Raw genomic sequence first — 26280 nt, 5'->3', positions numbered from 1 at the left:
TTCATTGCTTTAAACGTTTGACCCACAAGTTGGCAGCTGAGGGCCAGGACAATGGAACCAAACCAAGCTAGTGGTGAGACAGAGTGTGAGACAGAGTGTGCCACGCCCTGCACGGGTTCTGGGGGATGGTGGGGGGGGGTGTGCGAATGGGACGCTCGAACCCACATACTTGCACGCCGTGGTTAGCGTATCCGATGCCCAGTTGCCGACAAGCCACCATGGCTTCCAGCGTCCCCCAGCCTTCTCCACAGATCAGGCCCCATTGCTGAGTTCCGTTATATACTGTCGTCAGGATCTCCAACCTGCCCTCGAAACGAGTGCGTCCTCCACTGATACGGATCTGTGAGCGTTAGCGGATTAACATGTTAGTAGCTGCAGCCTAGTGAGGAATGCTCGGTCACCAGGCAGAGTATCGTGAAAAGCAGAGTCAGTGTTGTGTATAATATCCATACTCCGAGCACTGGGCACACTTCTCATCTCCATATAGATTTACAAGGATGATCCCAGAACTGAGAGCATATATCGACCAGGAAAGGTTGAGCAGGCCGGGGCCCTTAACTCTAGAAATGATATGACTGAGGGGGGACCTGATTGAGGTCTTTAAAGCGATGAAGGGGTTTTGACAGGGTAGACGTAGAGAAGATGTTTTCACTTGAGGGCGAGACCAGAACCAGGGGGCCATCAATATAAAATAGTCGCTAATAAATCCAATGGGGAATTCAGAGAGTGGTGAGAATGTGGAACTCGCTACCACAGGCAGTGGTTGAGGTGAATAGTATCGATACATTTAAGGGGAAGCTGGATAAAGTCATGAGGGAGAAAGGAATATGTTGATAGGGTTTAGCTGAAGAGGGGTGGGAGGAGACACATGTGGAGCATAAACACCAGCAAGGGCCAGTTGGGCTGAATGGCCTGTTTCTGTGCTGTAGACACCAGGCAATGCCCAGCTCACTGATGCTAGGTTGGGATTCCGCAGAGACGGGTTTCGACAGAGCTTTCCCAATATTCAAGAAACATCCAGAGCAGCAAGTGGAGACAATAAAGCAGGCCTCAGTACCACAGTCACTCCCACTGGAGCACCGTTCCCCTGCATGGATGTGGCTTGAGGACAGGATCTCAGCTAAACTCCCATCAGGAACCAACCAGCCTTCCACCCTGAGGGTTGCGGCATTCCAGTGAGATACTGCCCCTGAGCAGAGGCTCACAGGTCAGGGGTCACGGGCAATGAGCTACAAACCAGGCAAGTGCAGCCGTGTCGTTTACAGGCCCAGGGCCAGGGCATACACAGAAGGGAGTATATATTATACACAGGGAGGCACTGAGCAAGGTCTGCACATACCGAGTATCACACTAGGATACTGGATTGCACACCTGATCACTTTTGCACAATACTGCATGTTCCAGCGTTAGAGAAATCAGGCCAGCCTTAGTACAATCCATAAACAACTGCCAAAAACCAATTTCCACACAGCAAATCAGCATTACAGAGAATAAAGAAACCTCACAAGTGAGTAACAAACGGTAACAGACACTGGGAGTGAGTAACAGAGGGTAATAGAGATTGGGAGTGAGTAACAGAGGGTAATAGAGATTGGGAGTGAGTAACAGAGGGTAATAGGCACTGGGAGTGAGTAACAGAGGGTAATAGAGACTGGGAGTGAGTAACAGAGGGTAATAGGCACTGGGAGTGCGTAACAGACGATATTAGGCACCAGGAGTGAGTGACAGAGGGCAACAGACACGGGGAATGAGTAACAGAAGGTAATCGACATTGGGAGTGAGTAACCGAGGGTAATCGAGTGGGTGTGATAACAGAGGGTAATAGACACTGGGAGTGAGTGACAGAGGGTAATAGACAATGGAAATGAGTAACAAAAGGTAATAGAGACTGGGAGTGAGCAACAGAGGGTAATAGACACTGGGAGTAGTAACGAGAGTAATAGGCACTAGGAGTGAGTGACAGAGGGCAACAGACAATGGAAATGAGTAACAAAAGGTAATAGAGACTGGGAGTGAGCAACAGAGGGTAATAGACACTGGGAGTGAGCAACAGAGGGTAATAGACACTGGGAGTGAGTAACAGAGGGTAATAGAGACTGGGAGTGAATAATGGGGTAATCAAAACTGGGGTTGAGTAACAGAGGGTAGTAGACTCTGGGAGTGAGTAACAGAGGATAACAGACGCTGGGAGTGAGTAACAGAGGGTAATAGAGACTGGGAGTGAGTAATAGCAGATAATAGAGATTGGGAGTGAGTAACAGAGGACAATAGGCACTGGGAGTGAGTAACAGAGAGTAATCGAGACGGGGGATGAGTAACATAAGAAATAAGAGTAGGAGTAGGCCATTCAGCCCCTCAAGCCTGCCCCGCCATGCAATAAGATCATGGCTGATCTGTCCCAGGTCTCAACTCCTCTTTCGGGCCTGCTCCACATAACCCTCGACTCCCCAAGATTTCAAAAATCTATCTACCTCCTCCTTAAATACATTTAGTGATCTAGCCTCCACAACTCTCTGAGGTAGAGAATTCCAGAGATTCACCACCCTCTGAGAGAAGAAATTCCTTTGCATCTCAGTTTTAAATGTGTGCCCCCTTATTCTGTAACTATGTCCACTAGTTCGAGATTTCCCCACCAGTAGAAACATATTCTCAACATCTACCCTGTCAAGCCCCCTTAGAATCTTATATGTTTCAATAAGATCACCTCTCATTCTTCTAAACTCCAATGAATAAAGGCCTAACCTGTTTAGTCGTTCTTGATAAAGACAACCCCTTTATCCCAGGAATAAGCCTAGTGAAACTTTTGTGAACTGTCTCCAATGCTAGTATATCCTTCCTTAAATACGGGGACCATTTTGGAACGTCGAATTTGAATGCAGAATACAGGCTTAAAGACAGGATTCTTGGTAGTGTGGAGGAACAGAGGGATCTTGGAGTCCATGTCCATAGATCGCTCAAAGTTGCCACCTAAGTTGATAGGGTTGTTAAGAAGGCGTATGGTGTGTTGGTTTTCATTAACAGGGGGATTGAGTTTAAGAGCCGCAAGGTTATGCTGCAGCTCTATAAAGCCCTGGTTCGACCACACTTGGAATATTGTGTTCAGTTCTGGTCACCTCATTATTGGAAGGATGTGGAAGCTTTAGAGAGGGTGCAGAGGAGATTTACCAGGATGCTGCCTGGACTGGAGGGCATGTCCTACGAAGAAAGGTTGAGGGAGCGAGGGCTTTTCTCATTGGAGCGAAGAAGGATGAGAGGTGACTTGATAGAGGGGTACAAGATGATGAGAGGCATAGATCGAGTGGATAGTCAGAGACTTTTTCCCAGGGTGGAAAGGGCTATCACCAGGGGGCATAATTTTAAGGTGATTGGAGGAAGGTTTCGGGGAGATGTCAGAGGTAGGTTCTTTACACAGAGAGTGGTGGGTGCGTGGAATGCACTGCCAGCGGTGGTAGTAGAAGCAGATACATTAGGGGCATTTAAGCGACTCTTGGACAGGTACATGGATGATAGTAGAATGAAGGGTAGGTAGTTAGTTTGATCTTAGAGTAGGTGAAAGGTTCGGCACAACATCGTGGGCCGAAGGGCCTGTACTGTGCTGTACTGTTCTATGTTCTAAAACTGTACACGGTACTCCAGGTGTGGCCTCACCAACACCCTGTACAGTTGTAACAAGACGTCCCTATTTTTAAACTCTAACCCCCAGCAATAAAGGCCAAAATTCCATTTGCCTTCCTAATTACTTGCTGCACCTGCATGCTAACCTTTTGTATTTCATGCACAAGAACACCCAGATCCCTCTGTACTGCAGTATTTTGTAGTCTTTCTCTATCTAAATATTACCTGCCTTTTTATTCTTCTCACCAAAGTGGATGACCTCACACTTTCCCACATTGAACACCATCTGCCAAGTTTTTGCCCACTCACTTAACCTATCTATATCCCTTTGCAGATTCATTGTGTCCTCATCACAACATGCCTTCCCACCTATTTTTGTATCATCAGCAAATTTGGATACACTACACTCTGTCCCTTCCTCTAAGTCATTAATATAGATAGTAAATAGTTGAGGCCCTAGGACCGATCCTTGTGGCACCCCACTAGTTACAGCTTTCCAACCTGTCTTTGCTGCAGAGTACAGTATCTATTCCCCGAACTAGGATATCCCCTATTGCAATGACATTTCTCTTTTCTCCCATCACTTGAATGTCACTCTGAACCAGGGTGCTGTGGTCAGTTTGCTCATCCTCCCTGCAGTTTGTGCCCTAGTACACACCAGGAGCACAAACCTCGTACCTATTGGATAAGGGCACTCCAAAGCTAAATTCTGGACCCCCATACCTGCCTCGGTCACAGTCACACCCTCCTATTCCTGACCACTGGCCGAATTTGATGTAATTAATCTAAGGGGTGTGACTGTCTCCTGAAACAGTGTCCAGGTAACTCTCCACCTCCCTGATGTGTCTCAGTGTCCACAGCTCGGACTCCAGCTCAACAACTCTGAGCCAAAGTTCCTCGAGCAGCCAACACGTGCCACAGATGTGGTCACCTTGGGTCACACCGATGTCCAGCAGCTCCCACATATTACAGCTGTAACACATCACCGGCCCAGCCATCTCTATTCTATTTAATTAATTAATTTAGATCACAGTATTTTAAAAATATATATTTAAAGAACAAAGAAAATTACAGCACAGGAACAGGCCCTTCGGCCCTCCAAGCCTGCGCCGATCCAGATCCTCTACCTAAACATGTCGCCTATTTTCTAAGGGTCTGTATCTCTTTACTTCCTGCCCATTCATGTACCTGTCTAGATACATCTTAAAAGACGCTATCGTGCCCACGTCTACCACCTCCGCTGGCAACGCGTTCCAGGCACCCACCACCCTCTGCGTAAAGAACTTTCCACGCATATCCCCCCTAAACTTTTCCCCCCTCACTTTGAACTCATAGAACATAGAACATACAGCACAGAACAGGCCCTTCGGCCCACAATGTTGTGCCGATCCTTTGTCCTCTGTCAAGGACAATTTAATCTATACCCCATCATTCTCCTTTATCCATATACCTATCCAAAAGCCTTTTGAAAGTCCCTAAAGTTTCTGACTCAACAACTTCCCCGGGCAAGGCATTCCATGCCTCGACCACTCTCTGGGTAAAGAACCTTCCCCTGACATCCCCCTTATATCTCCCACCCTTCACCTTAAATTTATGACCCCTTGTAACGCTTTGCTCCACCCGGGGAAAAAGTTTCTGACTGTCTACCCTATCTATTCCCCTGATCATCTTATAAACCTCTATACTCATGACCCCTAGTAATTGAATCCCCCACTCTGGGAAAAATCTTCTTGCTATCCACCCTGTCTATACCTCTCATGATTTTGTACACCTCAATCAGGTCCCCCCTCAACCTCCGTCTTTCTAATGAAAATCATCCTAACCTCTCTTCATAGCTAGCGCCCTCCATACCAGGCAACATCCTGGTGAACCTCCTCTGCACCCTCTCCAAAGCATCGACATCCTTTTGGTAATGTGGCGACCAGAACTGCACGCAGTATTCCAAATGTAGCCGAACCAAAGTCTTATACAACTGTAACATGACCTGCCAACTCTTGTACTCTGAGCCTGTAATGATCTCCTGATTTAAATTAGAAGATAATAGAGATTGGGAGTGAGTAACAGAGGGTAATAGAGATTGGGAGTGAGTAACAGAGGGTAATAGAGACTGGTAGTGAGTAACAGAGGGTAACAGAAACTGGGAGTGAGTGACAGAGGGTAATAGAGCCTGGGAATGAGTGACAGAGGGGCATAGAGACTGGGAGTGAGTGACAGAGGGTAAGAGAGACTGGGAGTGAGTGACAGAGGGTAAGAGAGACTGGGAGTGAGTGACAGAGGGTAATAGAGACTGGGAGTGAGTAACAGGGGAATAGAGCCTGGGAGTGAGTGACAGAGGGTAAGAGAGACGGGGAGTGAGTAACAGTGGGTAAGAGAGACTGGGAGTGAGTGACAGAGGGTAAGAGAGACTGGGAGTGAGTGACAGAGGGTAAGAGAGACTGGGAGTGAGTGACAGAGGGTAAGAGAGACTGGGAGTGAGTGACAGTGGGTAAGAGAGACTGGGAGTGAGTGACAGAGGGTAAGAGAGACTGGGAGTGAGTGACAGAGGGTAAGAGAGACTGGGAGTGAGTGACAGAGGGTGAGAGAGACTGGGAGTGAGTGACAGAGGGTAAGAGAGACTGGGAGTGAGTGACAGAGGGTAAGAGAGACTGGGAGTGAGTGACAGAGGGTAAGAGAGACTGGGAGTGAGTGACAGAGGGTAAGAGAGACTGGGAGTGAGTGACAGAGGGTAGGAGAGACTGGGAGTGAGTGACAGAGGGTAATAGAGACTGGGAGTGAGTGACAGAGGGTAAGAGAGACTGGGAGTGAGTAACAGAGGATAATAGAGCCTGGGAGTGAGTGACAGAGGATATTAGAGACTGGGAGTGAGTAACAGAGGATAATAGAGACTGGGAGTGAGTAACAGAGGATAATAGAGACTGGGAGTGAGTAACAGAGGGGAATAGAGACTGGGAGTGAGTGACAGAGGGTAAGAGAGACTGGGAGTGAGTGACAGAGGGTAAGAGAGACTGGGAGTGAGTAACAGAGGGTAATAGAGACTGGGAGTGAGTAACAGAGGGTAATAGAGACTGGGAGTGAGTAACAGAGGGTAATAGAGACTGGGAGTGAGTGACAGAGAGTAATAGAGACTGGGAGTGAGTAACAGAGGGTAATAGAGACTGGGAGTGAGTAACAGAGGGTAATAGAGACTGGGAGTGAGTAACAGAGGATAATAGAGCCTGGGAGTGAGTGACAGAGGATATTAGAGACTGGGAGTGAGTAACAGAGGATAATAGAGACTGGGAGTGAGTAACAGAGGATAATAGAGACTGGGAGTGAGTAACAGAGGGGAATAGAGACTGGGAGTGAGTGACAGAGGGTAAGAGAGACTGGGAGTGAGTGACAGAGGGTAAGAGAGACTGGGAGTGAGTGACAGAGGGTAAGAGAGACTGGGAGTGAGTAACAGAGGGTAATAGAGACTGGGAGTGAGTAACAGAGGGTAATAGAGACTGGGAGTGAGTAACAGAGGGTAATAGAGACTGGGAGTGAGTGGCAGAGAGTAATAGAGACTGGGAGTGAGTAACAGAGGGTAATAGAGACTGGGAGTGAGTAACAGAGGGTAATAGAGACTGGGAGTGAGTAACAGAGGGTAATAGAGACTGGGAGTGAGTAACAGAGGGTAATAGAGACTGGGAGTGAGTAACAGAGGGGAAGAGAGACTGGGAGTGAGTGACAGAGGGTAATAGAGATTGGGAGTGAGTAACAGAGGGGAATAGAGACTGGGAGTGAGTGACAGAGGGTAATAGAGACTGGGAGTGAGTAACAGGGGAATAGAGACTGGGAGTGAGTAACAGAGGGGAATAGAGACTGGGAGTGAGTAACAGAGGGTAATAGAGACTGGGAGTGAGTAACAGAGGGTAATAGAGACTGGGAGTGAGTAACAGAGGGTAATAGAGACTGGGAGTGAGTGACAGAGGGGAACAGCGACTGGGAGTGAGTGACAGAGGGGAACAGAGACTGGGAGTGAGTGACAGAGGGTAATAGAGACTGGGAGTGAGTGACAGAGGGTAATAGAGACTGGGAGTGAGTAACAGAGGGTAATAGAGACTGGGAGTGAGTGACAGAGGGTAATAGAGACTGGGAGTGAGTGACAGAGGGTAATAGAGACTGGGAGTGAGTGACAGAGGGTAATAGAGACTGGGAGTGAGTGACAGAGGGGAATAGAGACTGGGAGTGAGTAACAGAGGGGAATAGAGACTGGGAGTGAGTAACAGAGGGGAATAGAGACTGGGAGTGAGTAACAGAGGGGAATAGAGACTGGGAGTGAGTAACAGAGGGGAATAGAGACTGGGAGTGAGTGACAGAGGGTAAGAGAGACTGGGAGTGAGTGACAGAGGGTAAGAGAGACTGGGAGTGAGTGACAGAGGGTAAGAGAGACTGGGAGTGAGTAACAGAGGGTATTAGAGACTGGGAGTGAGTAACAGAGGATAATAGAGACTGGGAGTGAGTAACAGAGAGTAATAGAGATTGGGAGTGAGTAACAGAGGGTAATAGAGACTGGTAGTGAGTAACAGAAGGTAACAGAAACTGGGAGTGAGTGACAGAGGGTAAGAGAGACTGGGAGTGAGTGACAGAGGGTAAGAGAGACTGGGAGTGAGTGACAGAGGGTAATAGAGACTGGGAGTGAGTAACAGGGGAATAGAGACTGGGAGTGAGCAACAGAGGGGAATAGAGACTGGGAGTGAGCGACAGAGGGTAATAGAGACTGGGAGTGAGCGACAGAGGGTAATAGAGACTGGGAGTGAGCGACAGAGGGTAATAGAGACTGGGAGTGAGCGACAGAGGGTAATAGAGACTGGGAGTGAGCGACAGAGGGGAATAGAGACTGGGAGTGAGTGACAGAGGGGAATAGAGACTGGGAGTGAGTGACAGAGGGTAATAGAGACTGGGAGTGAGTGACAGAGGGTAATAGAGACTGGGAGTGAGTGACAGAGGGTAATAGAGACTGGGAGTGAGTAACAGGGGAATAGAGCCTGGGAGTGAGTAACAGAGGGTAATAGAGACTAGGAGTGAGTAACAGAGGGGAAGAGAGACTGGGAGTGAGTAACAGAGGGGAAGAGAGACTGGGAGTGAGTGACAGAGGGTAATAGAGATTGGGAGTGAGTAACAGAGGGGAATAGAGACTGGGAGTGAGTGACAGAGGGTAATAGAGACTGGGAGTGAGTAACAGAGGGTAATAGAGACTGGGAGTGAGTAACAGAGGGTAATAGAGACTGGGAGTGAGTAACAGAGGGTAATAGAGACTGGGAGTGAGTAACAGAGGGTAATAGAGACTGGGAGTGAGTGACAGAGGGGAATAGAGACTGGGAGTGAGTGACAGAGGGGAATAGAGACTGGGAGTGAGTGACAGAGGGTAATAGAGACTGGGAGTGAGTGACAGAGGGTAATAGAGACTGGGAGTGAGTAACAGGGGAATAGAGCCTGGGAGTGAGAGACAGAGGGTAAGAGAGACTGGGAGTGAGTGACAGAGGGTAAGAGAGACTGGGAGTGAGTGACAGAGGGTAAGAGAGACTGGGAGTGAGTGTCAGAGGGTAAGAGAGACTGGGAGTGAGTGTCAGAGGGTAAGAGAGACTGGGAGTGAGTGACAGAGGGTAATAGAGACTGGGAGTGAGTAACAGAGGGTAATAGAGACTGGGAGTGAGTAACAGGGTAAGAGAGACTGGGAGTGAGTAACAGAGGATAAGAGAGACTGGGAGTGAGTAACAGAGGGTAATAGAGACTGGGAGTGAGTGACAGAGGGTAAGAGAGACTGGGAGTGAGTAACAGAGGGTAAGAGAGACTGGGAGTGAGTGACAGAGGGTAATAGAGACTGGGAGTGAGTAACAGGGTAAGAGAGACTGGGAGTGAGTAACAGAGGATAAGAGAGACTGGGAGTGAGTAACAGAGGGTAATAGAGACTGGGAGTGAGTGACAGAGGGTAAGAGAGACTGGGAGTGAGTGACAGAGGGTAAGAGAGACTGGGAGTGAGTGACAGAGGGTAACAGAGACTGGGAGTGAGTAACAGAGGGGAATAGAGACTGGGAGTGAGTAACAGAGGGGAATAGAGACTGGGAGTGAGTAACAGAGGGTAACAGAGACTGGGAGTGAGTGACAGAGGGTAACAGAGCCTGGGAGTGAGTGACAGAGGGTAATAGAGACTGGGAGTGAGTAACAGAGGGTAATAGAGACTGGGAGTGAGTAACAGAGGGTAATAGAGACTGGGAGTGAGTAACAGAGGGTAATAGAGACTGGGAGTGAGTAACAGAGGGTAATAGAGACTGGGAGTGAGTAACAGAGAGTAATAGAGACTGGGAGTGAGTAACAGAGAGTAATAGAGACTGACAGTGATTTGTTGTATGGTCCACTAGCAGTGATCGTTACATTGTTCATTGTATAAGGCAGTGCTCTGACTGTTATCTGGGTATCAGTCAGCCATGCTGAGGTGACCGGGCTCTACGAATATTCTGTGTGGTTCCGTGCTGTCTTCTTTTGTTTTTGTGCTGATTTCTGAGGAAGGAGCCACTCTCAGTTACCACAGCCAGCACGGGTAAACATGTGCTGTCACCGTCTGTCATTGTTAATGGGGTGGGGTACCCTGCACTCAATTGTAGGAGAGGGAGAGTCTCAGTGCTACGACTGCTGTGGGAGAATGAAACCCATCCGATGGACCCCCATGGGAGAGGGCGTCCCATCAGTGTGATATGATTGTGTGCACACCTCAGGATCACCGTGTAACCGGGCGTGTACACCTCAGGATCACCGTGTAACCAGGAGTGTACACCTCAGGATCACCGTGTAACCGGGAGTGCACACCTCAGGATCACCGTGTAACCGGGCGTGTACACCTCAGGATCACCGTGTAACCGGGAGTGTACACCTCAGGATCACCGTGTAACCGGGCGTGTACACCTCAGGATCACTGTGTAACCGGGAGTGTACACCTCAGGATCACCGTGTAACCGGGAGTGTACACCTCAGGATCAGAGTGTAACCAGGAGTGTACACCTCAGGATCACCGTGTAACCGGGAGTGTACACCTCAGGATCACCGTGTAACCGGGAGTGTACACCTCAGGATCACCGTGTAACCGGGCGTGTACACCTCAGGATCACCGTGTAACCGGGAGTGTACACCTCAGGATCACCGTGTAACCGGGAGTGTACACCTCAGGATCACCGTGTAACCAGGAGTGTACACCTCAGGATCACCGTGTAACCGGGAGTGTACACCTCAGGATCAGAGTGTAACCAGGAGTGTACACCTCAGGATCACCGTGTAACCGGGAGTGTACACCTCAGGATCACCGTGTAACCGGGAGTGTACACCTCAGGATCACCGTGTAACCGGGAGTGTACACCTCAGGATCAGAGTGTAACCGGGAGTGTACACCTCAGGATCACCGTGTAACCGGGAGTGTACACCTCAGGATCACCGTGTAACCGGGAGTGTACACCTCAGGATCACCGTGTAACCGGGAGTGTACACCTCAGGATCAGAGTGTAACCAGGAGTGTACACCTCAGGATCACCATGTCACCAGGAGTGTACACCTCAGGATCACCGTGTAACCAGGAGTGTACACCTCAGGATCACCGTGTAACCAGGAGTGTACACGTCAGGATCACCGTGTAACCAGGAGTGTACACCTCAGGATCACTGTGTAACCGGGACCGTGCACCTCAGGATCACCGTGTAACCGGGAGTGTACACCTCAGGATCACCGTGTAACCGGGAGTGTACACCTCAGGATCACCGTGTAACCGGGAGTGTACACCTCAGGATCACCGTGTAACCGGGAGTGTACACCTCAGGATCACCGTGTAACCGGGACCGTGCACCTCAGGATCACCGTGTAACCGGGACCGTGCACCTCAGGATCACTGTGTAACCGGGAGTGTACACCTCAGGATCACTGTGTAACCGGGAGTGTACACCTCAGGATCACCGTGTAACCAGGAGTGTACACCTCAGGATCACCGTGTAACAGGGAGTGTACACCTCAGGATCACTGTGTAACCGGGAGCGTACACCTCAGGATCACCGTGTAACCAGGAGTGTACACCTCAGGATCATGTAACCAGGAGTGTACACCTCAGGATCACTGTGTAACCGGGAGCGTACACCTCAGGATCACCGTGTAACCAGGAGTGTACACCTCAGGATCACTGTGTAACCAGGAGTGTACACCTCAGGATCACTGTGTAACCGGGAGCGTACACCTCAGGATCACCGTGTAACCAGGAGTGTACACCTCAGGATCACTGTGTAACCAGGAGTGTACACCTCAGGATCACTGTGTAACCGGGAGCGTACACCTCAGGACGCTCTTTGGCTTCACAATGTCAAAGTGGTTTATCAGGACTCGGACTTCCATTGGTAACTTTCCTCAATTCCAAGGGCCTCGGATTCTGTTGAGTTAACAAGCTCAGCTAGCAATTCATTAATCCCGAGCAAATATTTCACCATCGCAAGAATGCACAACTTAATGGAGCAAACACCAGTGAGACAGATTCCTCTCTTAGATATCAAAGGTCAATTCCTACTCCCTCTACACTGTCCCCATCAAACACTCCCAGGACAGGTACCACACGGGGTTAGATACAGAGTAAAGCTCCCTCTACACTGTCCCCATCAAACACTCCCAGGACAGGTACCACACGGGGTTAGATACAGAGTAAAGCTCCCTCTACACTGTGTCAACAATCTGTATTAGTCCTAATCTCAGAAGGATGCTTCCTACTTTCAGAATGCTGCACTCCCCCATGTGATAATGAGAGTTGACGAATCGCTCATGCAGCAGGAACACTGAGCTAAAGGCAGGGGCTGGGAGGAGGAAGATAGCAGGGCCTGTGGATTAGACAATAACCCATCACTGCTAATCCAACCACAATGAGGATCTGCAAGTCCTCATTGACTGCTGGCTGTAGCCGGGGCTGCACACACTACCTCAATCAGAGCAGACTCAGATTGTATTCTGTTGCTCACGATGTGTGAGGCATTTATTAGTCACTGAGTGTTGAGGGAACGTTAACCTCTGTTAAATCGAAGTTAATGGTTAGATAGCGAGCTCTGAATTCGATGGCTGACTCACTGTGTGGTAATTTCTCTGCTGTTTGACAGCAGCCCAGACGTTTGGAAAATCCTTCCATTGAGTCCCATGGTGAGGCTGTGTGACTACACCCTGTCACTGTACTCAACCCCCACCACTCCCCTCCCTCCCCTGCCTGCTTCCCTCCCCCTCATCCCCACCCTTCCCCTGCCCACTTCCCTCCCCCTCATCCCCGCCCCTCCCCTCCCTCCCCTCCCCCTCATCCCCGCCCCTCCCCTGCCCACTCCCCTCCCCCTCATCCCCTCCCCCTCATCCCCACCCCTGCCCTCCCCTCCCTCCCTCGTCCCCGCCCCTGCCCTCCCCTCCCTCGTCCATTCCCCTCCCCCTCATCCCGTCCTCTCCACTCCCCTTCCCCCTTCCCCCGTCCACCCGCCCACACACACCCACTCCCCACCCCTCCCCTTATCCCCTCCCCCTCATCCCCCACCCCAACCCTCCCCCTCATTCCCCCGCCACTCCCCCTCATCACCGCCACTCCACCATTCCACTCCACCTCTCCCCTCATCCTCCATCTCTCTCTTCCCCTCACCTTCCACTTCTCCCCTCACCTTCATTCTCTACCTCTCCACTCACCCTCCATCTCTCCCTCCTCCTCTACCCCTCACCAGTCCCCCACTGGCTATCCTTCTACATCTCCCTCTGCCTTACACTCTGACACGCCACACACCCACCCACACCACACACACACACACTCATTCTCACACACACACACACACACACACACACACATCCATTCACACACACACACCCATTCTCTCACACACACACCCACTCGCACACACACACGTTCATTCACGCACACACACACACAGTCACACCCATTCTCTCACACACACACACCCATTCTCTCACACACACACACACCCATTCTCTCACACACACACACACCCATTCTCTCACACACACACGTTCATTCACACACACACAGTCACATCCATTCACACACACACACAGACACAGTTTTGTGCAAACACAAACACATTTGATATAGTTGAAGGAACAGAAGGTCAGACCGAGGATTCGAAGCCCATGTAGGGGATGTTGCAGCGAACGGCTGCATCTTCAGTATGTTTGCAGTCGTCCTCTGAGATATTCTTTGCTGCACAATCCCATATCGACTTCTCAAAGCCATTGCACTGCACCTCGTTGAGATAGATTGGGCCCATTCCTGCAAAATCATCCAGTGTTATAATGAGATAATTTCAGAGTAATATCCACAAAAGACACTCTAATACATTGATATATCCCACACCCCTCACTGTAACACTCTGATATATCCCACACCCCTCACTGTAACACTCTGATATATCCCACACCCCTCACTGTAACACTCTGATATACCCCACACCCCACACTGTAACACTCTGATATACCCCACACCCCTCACTGTAACACTCTGATATACCCCACACCCCCCACTGTAACACTCTGATATATCCCACACCCCTCACTGTAACACTCTGATATACCCCACACCCCTCACTGTAACACTCTGATATACCCCACACCCCTCACTGTAACACTCTGATATACCCCACACCCCTCACTGTAACACTCTGATATATCCCACACCCCTCACTGTAACACTCTGATATATCCCACACCCCTCACTGTAACACTGATATACCCCACACCCCTCACTGTAACACTGATATACCCCACACCCCTCACTGTAACACTCCGATATACCCCACACCCCTCACTGTAACACTGATATACCCCACACCCCTCACTGGAACACTCTGATATACCCCACACCCCTCACTGTAACACTCTGATATATCCCACACCCCTCACTGTAACACTGATATACCCCACACCCCTCACTGTAACACTCTGATATACCCCACACCCCTCACTGTAACACTCTGATATATCCCACACCCCTCACTGTAACACTCTGATATACCCCACACCCCACACTGTAACACTCTGATATACCCCACACCCCTCACTGTAACACTCTGATATACCCCACACCCCCCACTGTAACACTCTGATATATCCCACACCCCTCACTGTAACACTCTGATATACCCCACACCCCTCACTGTAACACTCTGATATACCCCACACCCCTCACTGTAACACTCTGATATACCCCACACCCCTCACTGTAACACTCTGATATATCCCACACCCCTCACTGTAACACTCTGATATATCCCACACCCCTCACTGTAACACTGATATACCCCACACCCCTCACTGTAACACTGATATACCCCACACCCCTCACTGTAACACTCCGATATACCCCACACCCCTCACTGTAACACTGATATACCCCACACCCCTCACTGGAACACTCTGATATACCCCACACCCCTCACTGTAACACTCTGATATATCCCACACCCCTCACTGTAACACTGATATACCCCACACCCCTCACTGTAACACTCTGATATATCCCACACCCCTCATTGTAACACTCTGATATATCCCACACCACTCACTGTAACCCTGATATACCCCACACCCCTCACTGTAACACTCTGATATATCCCACACCCCTCACTGTAACACTGATATATCCCACACCCCTCACTGTAACACTCTGATATGTCCCACACCCCTCACTGTAACACTCTGATATACCCCACACCCCTCACTGTAACACTCTGATATACCCGACATCCCTCACTGGAACACTGATATATCCCACACCCCTCACTGTAACACTGATATACCCCACACCCCTCACTGTAACACTCTGATATATCCCACAGCCCTCACTGTAACACTGATATACCCCACATCCCTCACTGTAACACTCTGATATATCCCACACCCCTCACTGTAACACTGATATATCCCACACCCCTCACTGTAACACTGATATATCCCACACCCCTCACTGTAACACTCTGATATCCCCCACACCCCTCATTGTAACACTCTGATATCCCCCACACCCCTCATTGTAGCACTCTGATATATCCCACACCACTCACTGTAACCCTGATATATCCCACACCACTCACTGTAACACTCTGATATATCCCACGCCCCTCACTGTAACACTCTGATATATCCCACACCCCTCACTGTAACACTCTGATATATCCCACACCCCTCACAGAGACACTCTGATATATCCCACACCACTCACTGTAACACTTTGATATACCCAACACCCCTCACAGAGACACTGATATATCCCACACCACTCACTGTAACACTCTGATATATCCCACACCCCTCACTGTAACACTCTGATATATCCCACACCACTCACTGTAACACTTTGATATACCCAACACCCCTCACAGAGACACTCTGATATATCCCACACCACTCACTGTAACACTCTGATATATCCCACACCCCTCATTGTAACACTGATATATCCCATACCACTCACTGTAACACTCTGATATATCCCACACCCCTCACAGAGACACTCTGATATATCCCACACCACTCACTGTAACACTTTGATATACCCAACACCCCTCACAGAGACACTGATATATCCCACACCACTCACTGTAACACTCTGATATATCCCACACCCCTCACTGTAACACTCTGATATATCCCACACCACTCACTGTAACACTTTGATATACCCAACACCCCTCACAGAGACACTGATATATCCCACACCACTCACTGTAACACTCTGATATATCCCACACCCCTCACTGTAACACTCTGATATATCCCACACCACTCACTGTAACACTTTGATATACCCAACACCCCTCACAGAGACACTCTGATATATCCCACACCACTCACTGTAACACTCTGATATCCCCCACACCCCTCACTGTAACACTCTGATATCTCCCACACCCCTCATTGTAACACTCTGATATATCCCACACCACTCACTGTAACCCTGATATAACCCACACCCCTCACTGTAACACTCTGATATATCCCACACCCCTCACTGTAACACTCTGATATATCCCATACCACTCACTGTAACACTTTGATATACCCAACACCCCTCACAGAGACACTCTGATATATCCCACACCACTCACTGTAACACTCTGATATATCCCACACCCCTCATTGTAACACTCTGATATCCCCCACACCCCTCATTGTAACACTCTGATATCTCCCACACCCCTCATTGTAACACTCTGATATATCCCACACCACTCACTGTAACCCTGATATAACCCACACCCCTCACTGTAACACTCTGATATATCCCACACCCCTCACTGTAACACTCTGATATACCCCACACCCCTCACTGTAACACTCTGATATACCCCACACCCCTCACTGTAACACTCTGATATACCCCACACCCCTCACTGTAACACTCTGATATATCCCACACCCCTCACTATAACACTGATATAACCCACACCCCTCACTGTAACACTCTGATGTACCCCACACCCCTCACTGCAACACTCTGATATACCCCACACCCCTCACTGTAACACTGATATACCCCACACCCCTCACTGTAACACTGATATACCCCACACCCCTCACTGTAACACTCTGATATACCCCACACCCCTCACTGTAACACTGATATACCCCACACCCCTCACTGTAACACTCTGATATAACCCACACCCCTCACTATAACACTCTGATATACCCCACACCCCTCACTGTAACACTCTGATATATCCCACACCCCTCACTGTAACACTGATATACCCCACACCCCTCATTGTAACACTCTGATATATCCCACACCCCTCATTGTAACACTCTGATATATCCCACACCACTCACTGTAACCCTGATATACCCCACACCCCTCACTGTAACACTCTGATATATCCCACACCCCTCACTGTAACACTGATATATCCCACACCCCTCACTGTAACACTCTGATATGTCCCACACCCCTCACTGTAACACTCTGATATACCCCACACCCCTCACTGTAACACTCTGATATATCCCACAGCCCTCACTGTAACACTGATATACCCCACATCCCTCACTGTAACACTCTGATATATCCCACACCCCTCACTGTAACACTGATATATCCCACACCCCTCACTGTAACACTGATATATCCCACACCCCTCACTGTAACACTGATATATCCCACATCCCTCACTGTAACACTCTGATATCCCCCACACCCCTCATTGTAACACTCTGATATCCCCACACCCCTCACTGTAACCCTGATATATCCCACACCACTCACTGTAACACTCTGATATATCCCACGCCCCTCACTGTAACACTCTGATATATCCCACACCCCTCACTGTAACACTCTGATATATCCCACACCCCTCACAGAGACACTCTGATATATCCCACACCACTCACTGTAACACTTTGATATACCCAACACCCCTCACAGAGACACTGATATATCCCACACCACTCACTGTAACACTCTGATATATCCCACACCCCTCACTGTAACACTCTGATATATCCCACACCACTCACTGTAACACTTTGATATACCCAACACCCCTCACAGAGACACTCTGATATATCCCACACCACTCACTGTAACACTCTGATATATCCCACACCCCTCATTGTAACACTCTGATATCCCCCACACCCCTCATTGTAACACTCTGATATCTCCCACACCCCTCATTGTAACACTCTGATATATCCCACACCACTCACTGTAACCCTGATATAACCCACACCCCTCACTGTAACACTCTGATATATCCCACACCCCTCACTGTAACACTCTGATATATCCCACACCCCTCATTGTAACACTCTGATATACCCCACACCCCTCACTGTAACACTCTGATATATCCCACACGCCTCACTGTAACACTCTGATATACCCCACACCCCTCACTGTAACACTCTGATATACCCCACACCCCTCACTGTAACACTCTGATCTATCCCACACCCCTCACTGTAACACTCTGATATATCCCACACCCCTCACTGTAACACTCTGATATACCCCACACCCCTCACTGTTACACTCTGATATACCCCACTACAGGGGTTGAAGGTGATTTAGAGCTTTGGATCAGAAATTGGCTAGCTGAAAGAAGACAGAGGGTGGTGGTTGATGGCAAATGTTCATCCTGGAGTTTAGTTACTAGTGGTGTACAGCAAGGATCTGTTTTGGGGCCACTGCTGTTTGTCGTTTTTATAAATGACCTGGATGAGGGTGTAGAAGGGTGGGTTAGTAAATTTGCGGATGACACGAAGGTCGGTGGAGTTGTGGATAGTGCCGAAGGATGTTGTTGGGTACAGAGGGACATAGATAGGCTGCAGAGCTGGGCTGAGAGATGGCAAATGGAGTTTAATGTGGAAAAGTGCGAGGTGATTCACTTTGGAAGGAGTAACCCGAATGCAGAGTACTGGGCTAATGGGAAGATTCTTGGTAGTGTAGATGAACAGAGAGATCTTGGTGTCCAGGTGCATAAATCCCTGAAGGCTGCTACCCAGGTTAATAGGGCTGTTAAGAAGGCATATGGTGAGTTAGCTTTTATTAGTCGGGGGATCGGGTTTCAGAGCCACGAGGTCATGCTGCAGCTGTACAAAACTCTGGTGAGACCGCACCTGGAGTATTGCATGCAGTTCTGGTCACCGCATTATAGGAAGGATGTGGAAGCTATGGAAAGGGTGCAGAGGAGATTTACTAGGATGTTGCCTGGTATGGAGGGAAGGTCTTACGAGGAAAGGCTGAGGGACTTGAGGTTGTTTTCGTTGGAGAGAAGGAGGAGGAGAGGTGACTTAATAGAGACATATAAGATAATCAGAGGGTTAGATAGGGTGGATAGTGAGAGTCTTTTTCCTCGGATGGTGATGGCAAACACGAGGGGACATCGCTTTAAGTTGAGGGGTGATAGATGTAGGACAGATGTCAGAGGTAGTTTCTTTACTCAGAGAGTAGTAGGGGCGTGGAACGCCCTGCCTGCAGCAGTAGTAGTCTCGCCAACTTTAAGGGCATTTGAGTGGTCATTGGATAGACATATGGATGAAAATGGAATAGTGTAGGTCAGATGGTTTCACAGGCCGGCGCAACATCGAGGGCCGAAGGGCCTATACTGCGCTGTAATGTTCTAATTCTAATTCTTGGATAGGTACATGGATGATCGTAGAATGAAGGGTGGGTAGTTAGTTTGATCTTGGAGTAGGTTAAAGGTTCGGCACAACATCGTGGGCCGAAGGGCCTGTACTGTGCTGTACTGTTCTAAAATACCCCACACCCCTCACTGTAACACTCTGATATACCCCACGCCCTCACTGTAAAACTCTGATGTAGAACATAGAACATAGAACAGTACAGCACAGTACAGGCCCTTCGGCCCATGATGTTGTGCCAAACCTTTAACGTACTCGAAGATCAAACTAACTACCTACCCTTCATTCTACTATCATCCATGTACCTATCCAAGAGTCGCTTAAATGCCCCTAATGTATCTGCTTCTACTACCACCGCTGGCAGTGCATTCCATGCACCCACCACTCTCTGTGTAAAGAACCTACCTCTGACATCTTATCGAAACCTTCCTCCAATCACCTTAAAATTATGCCCCCTGGTGATAGCCCTTTCCACCCTGGGAAAAAGTCTCTGACTATCCACTCTGTCTATGCCTCTCATCATCTTGTACCCCTCTATAAAGTCACCTCTCATCCTTCTTCGCTCCAATGAGAAAAGCCCCAGCTCCCTCAATCTTTTTTCATTGGACATGCCCTCCAGTCTAGGCAGCATCCTGGTAAATCTCCTCTGCACCCTCTCTAAAGCTTCCACATCCTTCCTATAATGAGGCGACCAGAACGGAACACAATATTCCAAGTTTGATCGAACCAGGGCCTTATAGAGCTGCAGCATAACCTCGCGGCTCTTAAACTCAATCCCCCTGTTAATGAAAGCCAACACACCATACGCCTTCTTAACAACCCTATCAACTTGGGTGGCAACTTTGAGCGATCTATGGACATGGACCCCAAGATCCCTCTGTTCCTCCACACTACCAAGAATCCTGTCTTTAAGCCTGTATTCCACATTCAAATTCGACCTTCCAAAATGAATCACTTCACACTTTTCCAGGTTGAACTCCGTCTGCCACTTCTCAGCCCAGCTCTGCATCCTGTCAATGTCCCGTTGCAACCGACAACAGCCTTCCACACTATCCACAACTCCAGCACCCTTTGTGTCATCGGCAAACTTACTAACCCAGCCTTCCAATTCCTCATCCAAGTCATTTATAAAAATCACAAAGAGCAGAGGTCCCAGACCAGATCCCTGCGGAACGCCACTGGTCACCGAGCTCCAGGCTGAATCCTTTCCATCTACTACCACCCTCTGTCTTCTATGAGCCAGCCAATTCTGTATCCAGACAGCCAGATTTCCCTGTATCCCATGCCTCCTTACTTTCTGAATGAGCCTACCATGGGGAACCTTATCAAACGCCTTGCTAAAATCCATATACACCACATCCACTGCTCTTCCTTCATCAATGTGTTTTGTCAAATCCTCAAAGAATTCAATAAGGCTTGTGAGGCATGACCTGCCCCTCACAAAGCCATGCTGACTGTCTCTAATCAAACCATGCTTTTCCAAATAATCATAAATCCTGTCTCTCAGAATCCTCTCCAATAATTTGCCCACTACCGACCTAAGACTGACTGGTCTATAATTCCCAGGGTTATCCCTATTCCCTTTCTTGAACAAGGGAACAACATTTGACACCCTCCAATCATCTGGTACTACTCCAGTGGACAGTGAAGACGCAAAGATCATCGCCAAAGGCGCAGCAATCTCTTCCCTCGCTTCCCGTAATATCCTTGGGTATATCCCGTCTGGCCCCGGGGACTTATCTGTCCTCATATCATTCAAAATTTCCAGCACATCCTCCTTCTTAACATCAACCTGTTCGAGCATATCAGCCTGTTCCATGCTGTCCTCACAAATGACCAGGTCCCTCGCACTAGTGAATACTGAAGCAAAGTATTCATTTAAGACCTCCCCTACCTCCGACTCCAGGCACAATTTCCCTCCACTATCCCTGATCGGCCCTACCCTCACTCTGGCCATCCTCTTGTTCCTCACATAAGTGTAGAACGCCTTGGGATTTTCCTTAATCCTACCCGCCAAGACATTTTCATGTCCCCTTCTAGCTCTCCCAAGTCCATTCTTCAGTTCCTTCCTGGCTACCTTGTAACCCTCTAGAGCCCTGTCTGATCCTTGCTTCCTCAACCTTAAGTCAGCTTCCTTCTTCCTCTTGACTAGCTGTTCCACATCTCTTATATATCCCACACCCCTTACTGTACAACTCTGATATACCCCACACCCCTCACTGGAACACTCTGATATACCCCACACCCCTCACTGTCACACTCTGATATATCCCACAACCCTCACTGTACAACTCTGATATACCCCACACCCCTCACTGTAACACTCTGATATATTCCACACCCCTCACTGTAACACTCTGATATATCCCACACCCCTCACTCTGACGCTCTGATATACCCCACACCCCTCACTGTAACACTCTGATGTAGAACATAGAACAGTACAGCACAGTACAGGCCCTTCGGCCCATGATGTTGTGCCAAACCTTTAACCTACTCGAAGATCAAACTAACTACCTACCCTTCATTCTCCTATCATCCCTGTACCTATCCAAGAGTCGCTTAAATGTCCCTAATGTATCTGCTTCTACTACCACCGCTGGCAGTGCATTCCACGCACCCACCACTCTCTGTGTAAAGAACCTACCTCTGACATCTCCCCGAAACCTTCCTCCAATCACCTTAAAATTATGCCCCCTGGTGATAGCCCTTTCCACCCTGGGAAAAAGTCTCCGGCTATCCACTCTATCCATGCCTCTCATCATCTCGTACCCCTCTATCAAGTCACCTCTCATCCTTCTTCGCTCCAATGAGAAAAGCCCTATCTCCCTCAGTCTTTTTTTGTTAAGACATGCCCTCCAGTCCAGGCAGCATCCTGGTAAATCTCCTCTGCACCCTCTCTAAAGCTTCCACATCCTTCCTATAATGAGGCGACCAGAACTGAACACAATATTCCAAGTGTGGTCGAACCAGGGCCTTATAGAGCTGCAGCATAACCTCGCGGCTCTTAAACTCAATCCCCCTGTTAATGAAAGCCAACACACCATACGCCTTCTTAACAACCCTATCAACTTGGGTGGCAACTTTGAGCGATCTATGGACGTGGACCCCAAGATCGCTCTGTTCCTCCACACTACCAAGAATCCTGTCTTTAAGCCTGTATTCTGCATTCAAATTCGACCTTCCAAAATGAATCACTTCACACTTTTCCAGGTTGAACTCCATCTGCCACTTCTCAGCCCAGCTCTGCATCCTGTCAATGTCCCATTGCAGCCTACAACAGCCTTCCACACTATCCACAACTCCAGCAATCTTCGTGTCATCGGCAAACTTGCTAACCCAGCCTTCCACTTCCTCATCCAAGTCATTTATAAAAATCACAAAGAGCAGAGGTCCCAGAACAGATCCTTGTGGAACACCACTGGTCACCGAGCTCCATGCTGAATACTTTCCATCTACTACCACCCTCTGACTTCTGTGGGCCAGCCAATTTTGTATCCAGACAGCCAACTTTCCCTGAATCCCATGCCTCCTTACTTTCTGAATGAGCCTACCATGGGGAACCTTATCAAACGCCTTGCTAAAATCCATATACACCACATCCACTGCTCTTCCTTCATCAATGTGTTTTGTCACATCTTCAAAGAATTCAATAAGGCTTGTGAGGCATGACCTACCCCTCACAAAGCCATGCTGACTGTTTCTAATCAAACCATGCTTTTCCAAATAATCATAAATTCTGTCTCTCAGAATCCTCTCCAATAATTTGCCCACTACCGACGTAAGACTGACTGGTCTATAATTCCCAGGGTTATCCCTATTCCCTTTCTTGAACAAGGGAACAACATTTGACACCCTCCAATCATCCGGTACTACTCCAGTGGACAGTGAAGACGCAAAGATCATCGCCAAAGGCGCAGCAATCTCTTCCCTCACTTCCCGTAATATCCTTGGGTATATCCCGTTTGGCCCCGGGGACTTATCTGTCCTCATATCATTCAAAATTTCCAGCACATCCTCCCTCTTAACCACAACCTGTTCGAGCATATCAGCCTGTTCCACGCTGTCCTCACAAACGACCAGGTCCCTCTACTAGTGAATACTGAAGCAAAGTATTCATTTAGGACCTCCCCTACCTCCTCCGACTCCAGGAAAAATTTCCCTCCACTATCCCTGATCGGCCCTACCCTCACTCTGGCCATCCTCTTGTTCCTCACATAAGTGTAGAACGCCTTGGGATTTTCCTTAATCCTACCCGCCAAGACATTTTCATGTCCCCTTCTAGCTCTCCTAAGTCCATTCTTCAGTTCCTTCCTGGCTACCTTGCAACCCTCTAGAGCCCTGTCGGATCCTTGCTTCCTCAACCATAAGTAAGCTTCCTTCTTCCTCTTGACTAGCTGTTCCACATCTCTTATATATCCCACACCCCTTACTGTACAACTCTGACATACCCCACACCCCTCACTGTAACACTCTGACATACCCCACACCCCTCACTCTAACACTCTGATATATCCCAAACACTCACTGTAACACTCTGATATACCCCACACCCCTCACTGTAACACTCTGATATATTCCACACCCCTCACTGTAACATTCTGATATATCCCACACCCCTCACTCTAACACTCTGATATATCCCACACCCCTCACTGTAACACTCTGATATACCCCACACCCCTCACTGTAACACTCTGATATACCCCACACCCCTCACTGTAACATTCTGATATATCCCAAACCCTCACTGTAACACTCTGATATATCCCACAGCCCTCACTGTAACACTCTGATATACCCCACACCCCTCACTGTAACACTCTTATATATCCCACACCCCTCACTGTAACATTCTGATATATCCCACACCCCTCACTGTTACACTCTGATATATCCCACACCCCTCACTGTAACATTCTGATATATCCCACACCACTCACTGTAACACTCTGATATATCCCACACCCCTCACTGTAACACTCTGATATATTCCACACCCCTCACTGTAACACTCTTATATATCCCACACCCCTCACTGTAACACTCTGATATATCCCACACCCCTCACTGTAACACTCTGATATATCCCACACCCCTCACTGTAACACTCTGATATATCCCACACCCCTCACTGTAACACTCTGATATATCCCACACCCCTCACTGTAACACTCTGATATATCCCACACCCCTCACTGTAACACTCTGATATATTCCACACCCCTCACTGTAACATTCTGATATATCCCACACCCCTCACTGTAACATTCTGATATACCCCACACCCCTCACTGTAACACTCTGATATATCCCACACCCCTCACTGTAACACTCTGATATACCCCACACCCCTCACTGTAACACTCTGATATATCCCACACCCCTCACTGTAACACTGATATATCCCAAACCCTCAATGTAACACTCTGATATAACCCACACCCCTCACTGTAACACTCTGATATATCCCACACCCCTCACTGTCACATTCTGATATATCCCACACCCCTCACTGTAACACTGATATATCCCACACCACTCACTGTAACACTCTGATATACCCCACACCCCTCACTGACACTCTGATATACCCCACACCCCTCACTGTAACACTCTGATATATCCCACACCCCTCACTGTAACACTCAGATATACCCCACACCCCTCACTGTAACACTCTGATATACCCCACACCCCTCACTGACACTCTGATATACCCCACACCCCTCACTGTAACACTCTGATATACCCCACACCCCTCACTGTAACACTGATATACCCCACACCCCTCACTGACACTCTGATATACCCCACACCCCTCACTGTAACACTCTGATATATCCCACACCCCTCACTGTAACACTCTGATATATCCCACACCCCTCACTGTAACACTGATATATCCCAAACCCTCAATGTAACACTCTGATATAACCCACACCCCTCACTGTAACACTCTGATATATCCCACGCCCCTCACTGTAACATTCTGATATATCCCACACCCCTCACTGTAACACTCTGATATATCCCACACCCCTCACTGTAACACTCTGATATAACCCATACCCCTCACTGTAACACTCTGATATATCCCACACCCCTCACTGTAACACTGATATATCCCACACCCCTCACTGTAACACTCTGATATACCCCACACCCCTCACTGACACTCTGATATATCCCACACCCCTCACTGTAACACTCTGATATATCCCACACCCCTCACTGTAACACTGATATATCCCAAACCCTCACTGTAACACTGATATATCCCACACCCCTCACTGTAACACACTGATATATCCCACACCCCTCACTGTAACATTCTGATATATCCCACACCCCTCACTGTAACACTCTGATATATCCCACACCCCTCACTGTAACACTGATATATCCCAAACCCTCACTGTAACATTCTGATGTATCCCACACCCCTCACTGTAACACTCTGATATATCCCACACCCCTCACTGTAACACTGATATATCC

General features: G+C 48.6%; 1 protein-coding gene across 6 annotated transcripts in view; it reads right to left on the bottom strand.

Annotated features, from left to right (window-relative positions):
• Positions 1-26280, bottom strand: part of LOC137367435 (lysyl oxidase homolog 3B-like) — a 218431-nt gene that overhangs the window by 56126 nt on the left and 136025 nt on the right. For 5 of the 6 annotated variants that reach the window (XM_068028646.1, XM_068028644.1, XM_068028648.1 and 2 more), the window contains 2 exons: positions 13752-13906; positions 170-340 (listed from right to left, as the gene is read on the bottom strand). In XM_068028646.1, the coding sequence (XP_067884747.1) occupies positions 170-340; positions 13752-13906 (326 nt within the window). The remainder of the gene's footprint in view (positions 1-169; positions 341-13751; positions 13907-26280) is intronic. The other variant, XM_068028647.1, reaches the window with a different exon arrangement.

The sequence above is a fragment of the Heterodontus francisci genome, chromosome 1, assembly GCF_036365525.1.
Source record: "Heterodontus francisci isolate sHetFra1 chromosome 1, sHetFra1.hap1, whole genome shotgun sequence".
Taxonomy (NCBI): domain Eukaryota; kingdom Metazoa; phylum Chordata; class Chondrichthyes; order Heterodontiformes; family Heterodontidae; genus Heterodontus; species Heterodontus francisci.
This window is presented reverse-complemented; position numbering and strand designations above follow the sequence as displayed.